Source organism: Pituophis catenifer, unplaced genomic scaffold (genome assembly GCF_029215685.1).
Source record: "Pituophis catenifer annectens isolate HBS135680 unplaced genomic scaffold, rPitCat1.0.hap2 SCAF_3, whole genome shotgun sequence".
Lineage (NCBI taxonomy): Eukaryota > Metazoa > Chordata > Lepidosauria > Squamata > Colubridae > Pituophis > Pituophis catenifer.
Genome location: NW_027256883.1, coordinates 117,030,686 through 117,044,203, shown reverse-complemented (window position 1 = coordinate 117,044,203; position 13,518 = coordinate 117,030,686). Strand labels below are relative to the sequence as shown.

The 13,518-nt window shown below is 37.1% G+C and overlaps 1 protein-coding gene across 1 annotated transcript; it reads left to right on the top strand.

Moving 5' to 3' along the window:
- The first annotated feature begins 2,758 nt into the window (after positions 1 to 2,758).
- Positions 2,759 to 13,178, top strand: PTGS2 (prostaglandin-endoperoxide synthase 2). Its single transcript, XM_070939290.1, has 10 exons — positions 2,759 to 2,810; positions 4,528 to 4,644; positions 5,149 to 5,292; positions 7,425 to 7,568; positions 8,334 to 8,515; positions 9,179 to 9,262; positions 9,476 to 9,722; positions 10,474 to 10,760; positions 12,015 to 12,162; positions 12,708 to 13,178. Exons 1-10 carry the CDS (start codon positions 2,759 to 2,761, stop codon positions 13,109 to 13,111), a joined length of 1,809 nt encoding a protein of 602 aa, XP_070795391.1. The 3' UTR covers positions 13,112 to 13,178.
- Positions 13,179 to 13,518: the final 340 nt, after the last annotated feature.

Genomic DNA, 13,518 nt, shown 5'->3' with positions numbered 1-13,518 from the left:
AGCATATTTTCTAAAAATAGCCGTTTTATGAAAAGTCATAAGTTGTGAGGTGCAATTCATCTCATCAGACTCTCTATAAGAATCTAGTTTAGGCCTTCCCATAAAACGAATTAGCTGCAAATGGAAGAAACTTGAGTAACTGCAGTGAATTGAAAAAAAGCCAGGATGTTCAAGTTGCCAATAGGAAATTAATATGCTAGCATCATTTTTTGCTGATTCAAGGATGAATCTGGCAGCAGTTTCTCTCAAAAGTGGGGGAAAACCCAAGTGATTAGTACAGAGTCAACTCGCACAGTAATGATTTTGTGATTGCACCAACAACCCATTTTTAAATCTCCAGATATGTCCACCGATTTCCCAATTGGGGAGAATTATCTTATTTTTTTTAATTATTATTATTATTTATTTGATTTATATGCCGCCCTTCTCTGGAGACTCAGGGCGGCTTACAATGCGTTAAGCAATAGTCTTCATACTTTTGTATATTTATACAAAGTCAGCTTATTGCCCCCACAATCTGGGTTCTCATTTCACCTACCTTTGAAAGGATGGAAGGCTGAGTCAACCTTGAGCCTGGTGAGATTCGAACTTGCAGTAATTGCAAGCAGCAGATGTTAATAACAGTGCTTTAGTCCACTGTACTACAGGCTCTTAGTTATAATAACCAAGTCTTTAACTTTTATTATTTAGTCTTTATTATTAGTCTTTAACTTTTATTATTTTCTTGTAAGCATGGGAAAGAAAATTATGAATCCCTCCATGGCTGTTCCAATATAACACCCCTGGAAGAAAGAGTTTACAACGTGCAACCACAATTGAGCCCAAAATTTCTGTTGTTAAGTGAAACATTTTTAAAATGAGTTTTGCTCTATTTCACGATTTTTCTTGCCACAGTTGTTAAGTGAATCAACTTGGTAAAATTGTAACACGGTTGTTAAGTGAAACTGGTTTCCCCATTGACTTTGCTTGTCAAAAGGTGACAAAAGGGAATCATATGACCCTGGGACTCTGCAACTGTCATAAATGTGAAATTCAATTACCAAGCATCTGAATTTGGATCGTGTGACCATGGGGATGCTGCAATGGTTGTGTGAAAAAAAAATTGGTTATAAGGTGCTTTTTTGACTGCTGTTCGAATGATCACTAAATGAACTGTTGTAAGTCAAGGACTATCTGTATATGGTCACAAGAAAATTGGATGACACCTAGGCGTTCTTTAAGAATACAAGCGAAACAGCTTAGAACTATGCTGCCTTCTGTCTGACCTAAGCATAGTACACAAAATTACAATGTCCTACCTGTCAATGACTACTTCAGTTTCAACCACAATACAATACACAAACTTATGGTAAACTGCACCAACCAAACTCAATTGCAGGAAATACGACTTCAGCAACAGAGTGGTCAATGCCTGGAATACACTACCTGACTCTGTGGTCTCATCCCCAAACCCCCAAAACTTTAACCTTAGACTATCTACTGTTGACCTCACTGCATTCCTAAGAGGTCTGTAAGGGGCATGCATAAGTGCACCTACGTGCCTACTGTCCCTGTCCTAATGTCCTCTTTTATTCGTATCCATTTCATGTATTAATAATCATGTTTATACCTATATCTGTTATCTAATAGGTGCTTCACAAAATAAATAAATAAAATAAAATAAAATAAATTCAAAATTGGTTTTATTTTGGTTTAAAACCAAGGAAAGATCCTGACAATACCAGCGTGTTTCAAAATAAGGAATTGAGACCATTTAAACAAAGAAAAAAGAAAAGAAAAGAAAAGAAAAGAAAAGAAAAGAAAAGAAAAGAAAAGCGCGATGCTGCAGCGGCTGAAATCTTGCACCGGAAGGTGTGGGGGAAAAAATGGTTCTTCTCAGCAGCCGAGAAAAAAAAAATAGGGCGAGAAAAGGGAAACCGAGCTGCGGGAAAGGCAACCGGCACTTAGTCACTTGGCAAACAAAGTAGTGCTTTATTAGCGGCCACATTAATTAGGAATTTAAAGGGTGGCTGGGGATGATGGAGAGAACCACATCCAGTTAGGAATGAGGCGAAGAGTAGCGACGGAGCAAAGGCTGCCCGGTCCCTGAAGGGTAAAGAAAGCTTGGGGCAAACGTAGAAAAAGCCATCAGATCAGCGGAGGGACGCTCTGAAGGCACGAAGATGGGAGCCTTGCGATTCCGAGCTCAGCAGACAACAGCCCCAAACAAGGGCGTGCGAGGTCGACGACAAACAAAACTTCGGCGGCTTTTCTTGGCGGCTGGAGGAGCGCTCGACTCTCCCCGCGGCGAGGGCGGGGTGGGGGGGGAGAGAGACAGACGGACGACGCGGGCGGGAGGGGGCGCGTGCGTTGCGTGCGTTTCCAAAATGTTTCCCACTCTTCCCACTTGCAACATTTTTTTTTTCTTCCCCCGGGATTTAGCCGCCGCTCGGAAAGGGGGAGGGGGAGCTTACTTTGGTGGAAATCACCTGAGGAAAATCCCATCCCAAAACATAAGTATTCCACCCAATACCCTATTTGCGTATGAAGGGCGGTCCCGGAAGCCTTCCGGAAAGGAGTTGAGTCACCAAGGGAGCATAAAGGCCGAAGGTGCTCCGGATCTCATCCAGAGTCACGCCGAGCTGGATAGTTTTCTCGCAAAAAGCGCGGCAGCGGAGAAACTTCAGCCTGAGTAGGAAAGTTCAGGAGAAGTTAAGGAATTAAGAAGAAGTTAAGAAAAGTGGACGCCGACTTGGCTGTTTTCTACCCGAAATTGGACATGATTGTTCCAGCCCTGTTTTTATTTTCTCTCTTGGCTTTCAGTCAAGCAGGTTAGTATTGCTAATTTTTGTTCCTCCGGCGGTTTTTTTTTTTTTTTTTTTTTTTTTGGTTTCTTCTTTCCATATTGTTGGCTTTCTCTTTTGAGGTCTACCAAAGCTTTCCAAGGGCATGGTTTTTACTTTATTTTTATTTTCACTCCTGGTGACTTTAACTTTATGCAGGAATAAAGAAATAAAGGTGGAGGGAGTCTTTACCTTTAAAAAAAAAAAAGAAAGAAGAAGAACTGGTTGTTTGATGGCAATTGTCACAGAATGTCAGTTTGGGATAGGAGCAAGCTGGAAGCAGGTCGAACCTAAAATGTATAAGGGAACTTTATTATATTTAGTGAGATTTACTCAGGGTGTAAATAGCCGTATAGGGTTTGGGGAATTAGTGATTTTCATAGATGCAGGGCTCAGTCACACAGAAAGATGCTTTCTCTGTTACTTAAGTATCTTTCTGACATACAAAATTGGTAATTTACTGAGGAAATATGTTAAAAGTAGAAATCAGAAATGTTATATGGAAGTGCAACAAGGAATAAATACCGTGTTTCCCTGAAAATAAGACCCTGTCTTATATATTTTTTGAACCCTGAAATAAGCGCTTGGCCTTATTGCCATGCACTCAAAAGCCCAATTGGGCTTATCAGGGAATGTTTTATTTTGGAAGAAACAAGGTAATAAACACAGCTATTCCCTCATTTTATTTCCTGACCTTTTGGATTTCTATTTTAATATGTTTGGCGCATATTGGAGTGAGAAAGGTTGGGGGCTGATCTCTTATTACCCACCCAAGAGCTAGACAACACCCATCTCAACGGAATACAGATGGGTGCTTGGGTTCCTTAAACAGCCCGTGATCCTTATTGGGGGATTAGACTATGATTGTCCGGCATCATTTTCTGCACCCCTATGTTACCCTGGCATCCTCCAATGTGGTTGGGAGACACTGTCCTCCCCACTAGTGCTGAAATTAATATTCAGCCGTTTTGTCTATTTCACTGCAGTGCATAGAGCTCATTGGTAGAGCATAAGCATTTCATAACAAAACTCCCAGGATCAATCGTTGGCATCTCGAATAAGGCTGAAGAGTTCTTTAGATGAAAAGCCTCAATAGCACCAACTAGTCCCTTTCTGGAGCCAGTATGATATAATGGTTAAAATGTTAATCTTGAGTGGGGAAAAACCAACTTCAAGTCCATCCTCAGTCATGGCAACTCACTGGGTGAATTTGGGCAAGTTATGCTCCCTTACCGCAACTGTGTTGGGGATGGGGACAAGATTTGAAAAAGTAGATAATTGGAAGAAATGTACACCATCTAATGTTCCTGAAGGCAAGGCAGAATGTAAATCTAACAACATATCATCTTGATACGGCTATCAGTGGAGAAGCAAAGCATGTTCAAGTATTTAATAATGTATCTTATGACAGTCGGTTAATTCACAGTCTATGATAGCCTTCTGTCCCCCGGTCACAAATCACTTTTGGGACCTTTCAGTACTTTGACATTTTAAACATTGGCTGCTAAAACTAATTATGCTGTGGCTTTTTGTGCCTTGGATGAAGTTTGTCAGTCTCAAAAATGTAGCAAGATGCTACATAGAGGAGTGTGATCTGATGGTATTGAATGAGAAGGATTTATGTATTTGCATGGATGGCACTAATTTAATGGGACTTTATATGATTTTAACTCAAACTGCTTCATATGTCTTAATTCTATTTCAGTTAATCCTTGCTGTTCAAATCCATGCCAAAACCGAGGTTTCTGCATGACAAAAGGTTTTGATCAATATGAATGTGACTGTACACGGACTGGTTTTTATGGAGAAAATTGCACTAAACGTATGTATTTCTGAAAATATTATAATTGATATAATGAATTTATTTTTTAAAAAACCCGTAACCTTTATAGATTATGGGCATATTAAGGATAGACTTCTTTTAAAATGTCTGAAAATAAGATTCCTATATATGTAGCTTAAGGCAGTGTTCAGTGGTAAGGTTGTACTATATTTAAGGGTTAAGGGAGATAAGTCAGGAAAGTTTTAATCATCTATAATTAAGCAAACAAGATATATAGGCTCAAGCCAACAGTCTACACCTTTCATGAATTTGATGATGTTGGCAAATCAAAGAGATACATTTTTATTATATTTGTGTTTTGATTAGTAAATAAACTTTTTAAAAAAAAATCTGCTGAAAGCACCATTTCTTTTCAACTAATCTGCAAAAGAAATAATGAGAAATGCTGGTGTAGATAGTATTGAATTACTGTATATCACGCAATCATCTTACTTGATAGAAGGCAGTTTCCTAATAAATTTTGTTTCTATACTTTTTATGCAGCGGAATTTTATACTTGGCTCAAATTTAAGTTAAAGCCTGCTCCAGAGACAGTACACTATATACTCACACACTTCAAAGGCATCTGGGATATAATCAACAACATTCCATTCCTCCACAATGCCATAATGAGATACATTCTAATGTGTAAGTCTTCCAACTCTATTACATTGCTCGTACTGGCTAATCTTGTTTTTGTATACTTGGAAATCAGTCTTATTGAATTCAGTGACTTTCTTAAATCTTGAGTTCCTTAAGTAAGGAAGGTTGTAATCTTAATCTCAGCTGTAGCAATTTCTTCCCTTTAGAGCACTTATGCATTGATTAAAAATGCTTATAAAAAACTGATCGTGGCATTTGACAAAGCTATAGTAAATTGAAATTCTGTTTTTTATATAAGTATTTGGTATAATTTGGTATCATTTTGTAAGCCACCCAGAGTCACTGTAACAGTGATATGGGTGGCATAAAAATTTAATAAATAATAAATGTTCCTTTTTAAAGAGAATATTAAATAAATATTTATAAATCTTAAAATAAACAAAAATAGAAAAGAAAAATACAAATGTAGTAAAGAAAACATATATAAAGTAGAGTAGTAGTGATATATATATTAACCTTCCTCAAATAAAAAATCCTTCCTTTTATTTCTAGCAATCTTGATATTTAGTCCGTTCAAATAACATTCTAAAACTTTGTTTCTTTTCATTATCCTTTGTCCTTTCTCACAAAGTTCTTCAATCATCTGTTTTTATTTATATATCCAGTGTAACATCTTTTTTCCATATCATTCTTATAAGCTGTCATTTAAAAATGAATCATTTTTATGACAGTAAGCTGTCATTTACTGAATCAATTTTCAGTAAAAAAAAAATCCACCTGGACTCCTAGTTTGTTTATAATTTTCCAAAATCAACATTCTGTTGCTATTTATTCTTTTAAAAAAGATGATTTTTAAAGCTCTTACATTTATATTTATAACTTCTATCACTAAGGATTAAGAAAACTCACCTACTGTTTTCAGGCCTAGGATCCAAAGATTCCTAACAACTGAAAAGCAGCTAATACACAAATTTCAAAAGTGATTAGAAAGGAAGTATGTGAACACAGTGTTCATAAAAATGCTGACTGTGGTTCAAGCAGAGATGGGGCTTCCTTCTCTCCCAGAGCTCTAAGCCCACCAGAGCCACTGTTTTGTCTCTTCATAAGGGGCAATAGTTTGGAGCACTTGTGCTCTATCTGAAGTTCTCTTCTTGTCAGGAATTATAGGAGTGCTGTGGCTCACATGTTTAGAACACTTGTCTGACAATCAGCAAGTCCGTGTTCGAGACCCAAGTGCTGCCGTGAGATGGGATGAGCTCTCGTCATTTGCTCCAGCTCCTATCCCCCTTGCAGTTCGAAAAGGTGCAAATACGAGTAGATAAATAGGTATATATCACTCTGGTGGGCAAAACAGGGAGATGAAAGGAGCTGCCAACGGGGCATCCCCTGGGCAACAGTGATATCCCAGATAATCCTTTTAAACCAGAAGTGCTATGATACTTCCAACACCAAAGCAGCAGCAGGTAGTACAAAAATCCAGTTTACCGGCACCTCTTCATTCTAGTGTGGTCATGGGCTCCATTTTTCACAAAGTCCCATCTTCAGTTTGCACTTTTCTTTCCTGGAAATGAAAAATAAAACTGCTGTTAAAAGTCTTACAAGTTAGGCCAGGAGAAAGTCTGAAAAATAAAGAATATTTAAACTCTGGCAACATTTATAGACTAAGTGCTTGAACCTAGAGCATCTAGATAATCAGAGCATCTAGATAAAATCTAGTAGCATAATATGTGACTAGTACTAGTACAGAATATCCTGTTCAGTGGTTTAAACAATTTCTAGAAGAGATTTCTATAATCCCACACAAAAATTATCTGCAGTTGGGTTGATAAGATATGTACAGTCTCTGTGTATTATCACGAAGTATACAGCTGGTAGAAGAATGTTTAGTGTGTTGTCAATTGCTTTTTTTCTGGAAGATACTTAGTAATAATTTCTGAAACCTATTTAGGCCCCTTTATAAAATTGTAAAACAAAATATTATATCCAATTTACTGGCAGCAAAACTGAGGCTGAACAACTGCATTATTTAAACTTGTAAAGTTAAGAGATATGAAACCAAAATCTAATTTTTACAACTTTTGGGACATACTTTTTTCAAATTTATGTTTGAGATAATGTATGGATGCTTGTTGCAGATTGTTTAACCATAATACAATTTTTCTCATTTCGTCTTTCAGCCAGATCCCATTTAATTGAAAGCCCACCAACCTATAATAGCCATCATGGTTTCAAAAGCTGGGAAGTCTACTCCAATCTTTCCTACTATGCTCGAGCTGTTCCACCAGTGGATCATGATTGCCCTACCCCTATGGGTGTGAAAGGTAAGAAGGAAAGCAAATCAGTGCATGAGGATTGGAGGAAAAGTACTTCATCTCATAAATGAAGTGGAATTGTGATCAAATAGCCTAAACTGTAAAGATATAACACAGATACTGTTTCCTCATTGTGTGGCTAGAATGGAGTAACAAGTTGCCATGAAACATAAGTAGCAAATGCCCACACGGAACTTTAAATATTAGGAAAAGTCAGATGTTGATATAGTAGGTTTTTTCCCAATGAAATATTATGCTAAACTTGTCAAAGAAATGGGGCATGGGTGACTCTATGGATATATCTGCAGTATTATCATAGCAATCAAATTCATGCATTTATTTATTTTTCACATTTTTGAACCACCTATTTCATTCAGAGACAGAATTTAGATGGTGTACAATACTAAAATATAAGAACAGAACACAAAAGTTAAACATTGAAAAGGAGACAGGGATGATTAGTCACTATTAAAATTAATTGTAAAGCAAAGGGAGACCCTTCAGGGCACTGCCCAGCCCCACAGTTGCATGCTCCTCTGGGCTCCCCAAAATTAGTCACCATTTGAAACTAAGACAAGAGACTAAGACAAGCTGAGCATAATTACATGGATCAATTCTAATCTGCAAAAAAGTATCCAATTTTTCTATGTCAGCATTGTATTTCCTTCTTATTGGAATTCTATTTCGGGAAGAAGTCGGAATGTTTCAAAATGTAGTTGGTTTTCTTCATCTACAAATACAGATTCAGAAATAAATATTTGCTTTATATTTCAGGCAAGAAGGAGCTTCCAGATTCAAAAACGATTGTAGAAAAATTCTTGCTAAGGAGAAAATTCATTCCTGATCCTCAAGGCACAAATGTCATGTTCACCTTCTTTGCCCAGCATTTCACTCACCAGTACTTCAAGACAGATATTAAAAAAGGACCAGGTTTCACAAAAGGTCTTGGACATGGGGTAAGATTAGTTAGATAAGTTGTAACAAGCAAAAACTTTGCTAAGTGCTGTTTTGAGAATAATTACGGTATCTTGAAAATACTGGAGAAGTATTTCTACTGGAGCAGCAGAATGTAGCAATAGGATATACTTCCTAATAAGTCTCTCAACTCATCTCTTCTCCTTAGAAAGAGTGGCATGTTTTGTCATCTAATCAGTTCCTCAAAGAATTAAGTTGTTTCATATCATCCATTCAGATTAGCTGTGCTACATATACTATTCTTGTACTCTTTAATCCAAAAGAAACTGGCTTTCTTTCTAAGAGCCAGGAATATCTTTATGAAAACCATTCACTTTGCATCTTATAAATATAACTTTTATGAATGTAGTTAAGCACCTGAAATGTTGAATCCAGCTGAGGTTAATACTGGCAGCTTTCAGAATACTTAACTGGATTGTGCTCAAATGTTGCCTGAGATAATGGGCTATTGAAATTCCATTGATTCCAGGAAATTTGCTCTTTTATAGTTCCCCCTCCTGTGGCCCCCTCCACCTCTATATGTATCATAGAGATCTAGAACTTTTTCAGCATTATTCCTGGCTGGTATTCACTGTATTTATAGGTATTCTCTCTGTCTTGTTTAAGGACTGATTCTAACTTTTTGTCTTTTGTTCTGTGAACAGGTTGATCTTAGTCACATTTATGGAGAGACTTTGGACAGGCAGATGAAACTAAGACTTTTTAAGGATGGAAAGCTAAAATTTCAGGTGGGTTTCCTGGAGAAATTCCTTCAGTTCTACTTGATGTATTGCTGCCCTATAAAGAAAGGACTAAGGCAGCTAATGAAAGCAGAAGGCTCAAACTCACCAACTTTTCCATCAGCTTACTATTTGAAGTAACATTGAGTAGGACAGAATTCTGTTTTTTATAAATTGCATGTATGAAAATACAATTTTCATTTACTTTTTTTTTTATTACAGATGATTGATGGAGAAATGTATCCACCTACTGTGAAAGAAACTGAGGCAGAAATGATCTATCCACCCAATGTCCCTGACCACCTGAAATTTTCTGTAGGACAGGAGGTCTTTGGGTTGGTTCCAGGGCTGATGATGTATGCCACGTTGTGGCTCCGGGAACATAATCGGGTCTGTGACATTCTTAAAGGAGAACACCCAGAATGGGATGATGAACGATTATTTCAGACTGCCAGATTAATTTTGATAGGTAATTTAACAAATATTACACACACACCTTTGTGTGAAATCTAAAAAATAATATTCAGAAATGCAAAGGGGAGGTACTGTCAGCATTCACAAGCTACAGTGGTTAAATAGAAGTTCATTGTATAAAGCCGGTGTTTAATGCTGAGCTGTAAAGGAGCTTTTGAACAAAAAGCAAAGTTGGATAGACTTAGAGAGTGATTTCAAGTAAGGCATCAAAAATGGTTTGGGGCAGGGTGAGAAACAAATATATCTCACCCTCTCAAAATAAAAAGGTGTATCTAGAATAGCTATAGAATTTTCAAAGAAAGGGACCAATTAGCATACTATATCAGCCCATAGAAAATAGTAAGCTTTGGAACTTTGGGGGAATGGAGACAGATAACGGTTGTAGAAAAGAATATGGGAAGGAACCTTTCTTCCTTATTATGATGCATTTTTCAGATATCAATCCAACATGTGACAGTTAATTTGCATTACCTGTCTGAATACCATTTGCTGAAGGAAAACTGCAAAAGATAATTATTACACCCATAATCCCTATCTGAACTTCACAGAGTAATGGGAAATATAATGTTGGTCAAGACAGATAATTTCTTAGATTGGTTGGGATTATTGACTTATTATTTGGCCTATTTACAGTACAGAATTCTGCCAGGCATAAAATAAACCATTTTGGAATAGTGGGATTAAGTATTTGGGGCTGTCATTGAATCTAAACTGCAATGCTCATTTTATTGTGTATTTTCTTAAAGGAGAAACCATCAAGATTGTGATTGAAGACTATGTGCAACATTTAAGTGGATACCATTTCAAACTGAAGTTTGATCCAGAACTTCTCTTCAACCAGAGATTTCAATATCAGAACAGAATAGCAGCAGAGTTCAATACTCTCTACCACTGGCATCCTCTTCTGCCTGATACCTTTCATATTGAAAACCAAGAATATACATACCAGCAGTTCATGTATAACAATTCCATTATGTTAAATCATGGCCTTTCTCACATGGTGCAGTCTTTCTCCAAACAAAGGGCTGGAAGGGTAAGATTCTTTTCTCCACTTTCTTCTACCTTGTTCAAAATTGCATTTCAACTGACATGAGGGAGCAGACATTTATTTATGTATACGTCTATACTTCCCAACTTCTATAATAGCACAGCTGTCCTTTGTTAACTCACTACCATATCTGAAAACCTTGTAAGAACAGAAAAAGAATAGCCCTATTGATAGTTGGTGTGATACTATCTGAAATTTTAATTGAGATAGCTATATGATTTGATGTATTGCTGCTCTATAAAGAAAGGACTAATGCAGCTAATGAAAGCAGAATGTTTCTTATTCTACATATTGAGAATGGCCTATACATGTAGCATATGCAACAGAGGTCAGCCAGTAGTCATATGCAAAAGGACACTATTTCATTATTTCATGTTAGGAACATAGAAAAATATCCTTCTTTTATGTGGAGAAAGATGCTCTCAGCTTCTGCTTCAGAACACATGAGGAAATGTTCCATTTGTTTAATCATTCCACCATCATATAAAAATAGATATCAGCAAAAAGGGACAGGGTGGCTTAGTGGCTAAGACGCTGAGCTTGTCGATCAAAAGGTCGGCAGTTCAGCAGTTTGAATCCCAGTCCGAATCCCTAGTGCCACGTAACGGGCTGAGCTCCCGTTACTTGTCCCAGCTTCTGCCAACCGAGCAGTTTGAAAGCACGTAAAAATGCAAGTAGAAAAATAGGGACCACCTTTGGTGGGAACATAACAGCGTTCCATGCGCCTTTGGTGTTCAGTCATGCCGGCCACATGACCATGGAGACGTCTTCAGACAGCTCTGGCTCTTCGGCTTTGAAATGGAGATGAGCACCGCCTCTTACAGTCGGGAACGACTAGCACATATGTGCGAGGGGAACCTTTACCTTTATCAGCAAAAAGGGTTCTAACTATCTCTTTTTAATAAACCAGATCTGAGTATATGTAAAATCCTAACTCATTTCTCTTTGAAAACTAGACTTTGGTAGTTTTCAGGGATAATGCAAATATGTGACTAAAGTAGCCAAACCAGTTTAATTTAGAAAATAGGCAGTCTTCTTTTGTTTTGGTAGTCAAATAAGATATGGGAAATCCATGCCAAAGGTATACTAAATTATATTATCTTTCCTATTACATATTTATTTTTCTTTGAGAGCGTAATAAGCATAACAGTCTTTAAATGAATAACACTTTTCTCTGGCCTAATATAATTTGTACTGTGTCTTCATTATGATTTTTCATATTATTATTTTTGCCAACAGGTAGCTGGAGGTAGGAATGTTCCTGCTGTAGTGCAGAAAGTAGCTAAAGCTTCCATTGATCAAAGCCGGCAAATGAGATATCGATCCTTGAATGAATACCGAAAGTTCTTTATGCTGAAACCTTTCACATCATTTGAAGAACTTACTGGTAAGTCATGGGTGCAAGCAAGCAAGCATGTGTGTATCTCAAAGGTAGATCTTGTGTCCCCTGGAGATGCAATTCTTTGCATCTCCAATTAAGGAAAGAGTGTACAATCTAAAAAGCTTCACTTGCCACTGAATTATAACTTTTAATCAAGAGGGAAATGCAGAGAGAGAGTTGCAAGTACACAGATTTAGCTACATGAATTTTAATAATGAAATGCCCATTTCATTATTATGAATGTTTTAAGGCAGATTATGACCCTGAGCTAAAAAAAATTGCACCACCCTTGTTTTAAGGGATTGAAAGTAGCAGGTTTATTGATTTAGGTTCAACTATCTTCTATGCTGGGTCACCAAGATTAAAATGCAATATTCAAGCAATATATTTTATTTATCAAATTTATAAATAAAAAATGCATAATGTATCATGTAAAAAACAAAAAGTAAAAATAAGCTAATGATTTCTACTTTTAAAAGAAACATGTACAGTAGTTACAGATCAAGAAGAAAGAGTTTCTTTTGTACTGAATACAGATACCTTTATTACAGGTGAAAAAGAAATGGCTGCAGAACTTCAAGAACTCTATGGAGATATTGATGCTATGGAATTATACCCTGCTCTTCTTGTTGAAAAGCCACGTCCTGGAGCCGTCTTTGGTGAAACCATGATTGAACTTGGGGCTCCCTTCTCCTTGAAAGGTCTCCTGGGAAACGTCATCTGCTCACCTGAATACTGGAAGCCAAGTACTTTTGGAGGTGCTGTTGGCTTTGACATTGTGAATACAGCCTCACTCCAAAGCCTCGTTTGCCATAATGTGAAGGGCTGCCCCGGCACAGCTTTCCATGTCATCAGCTCTGAAACATTGGCAACAAATAACGTCAGTGCATCCAGCAGGTCGATGGATGAAATCAGTCCTGCTGTACTTCTCAAAGAAAGGTCAACAGAATTGTAGTGGGGGAGGGGAATCACTATTGGTGTATATTTATTTATTAATTTATTTATATAACAATATTTATTTATATTTCAAGCAAAACTGTCATGGACCTCTGTATATTTTTCTGTGCATTGGCATTTAATTCAGGATGTCTGACTTGAAGGGGTTCTTGCTTAGATTTACAAGACAGGTTCTCTTCATTCCTCATTATATCTTCTATACCACAATGAGATATGTGAGATATTCCAAAATGGATCAAGGACCACAGATTTGCTGCTTTAAATACAAGCAATAATCTTGAGTGGGTTTTTTTTCCCCCCATTGTGACACCATGATGGTAAAGCAGGTTAAATGTTATTAATTCAACACTGAAAAAGATTTAATTAGTTAACTCCTTAAAGAAAGGGCCTTACCAAATGAATGAG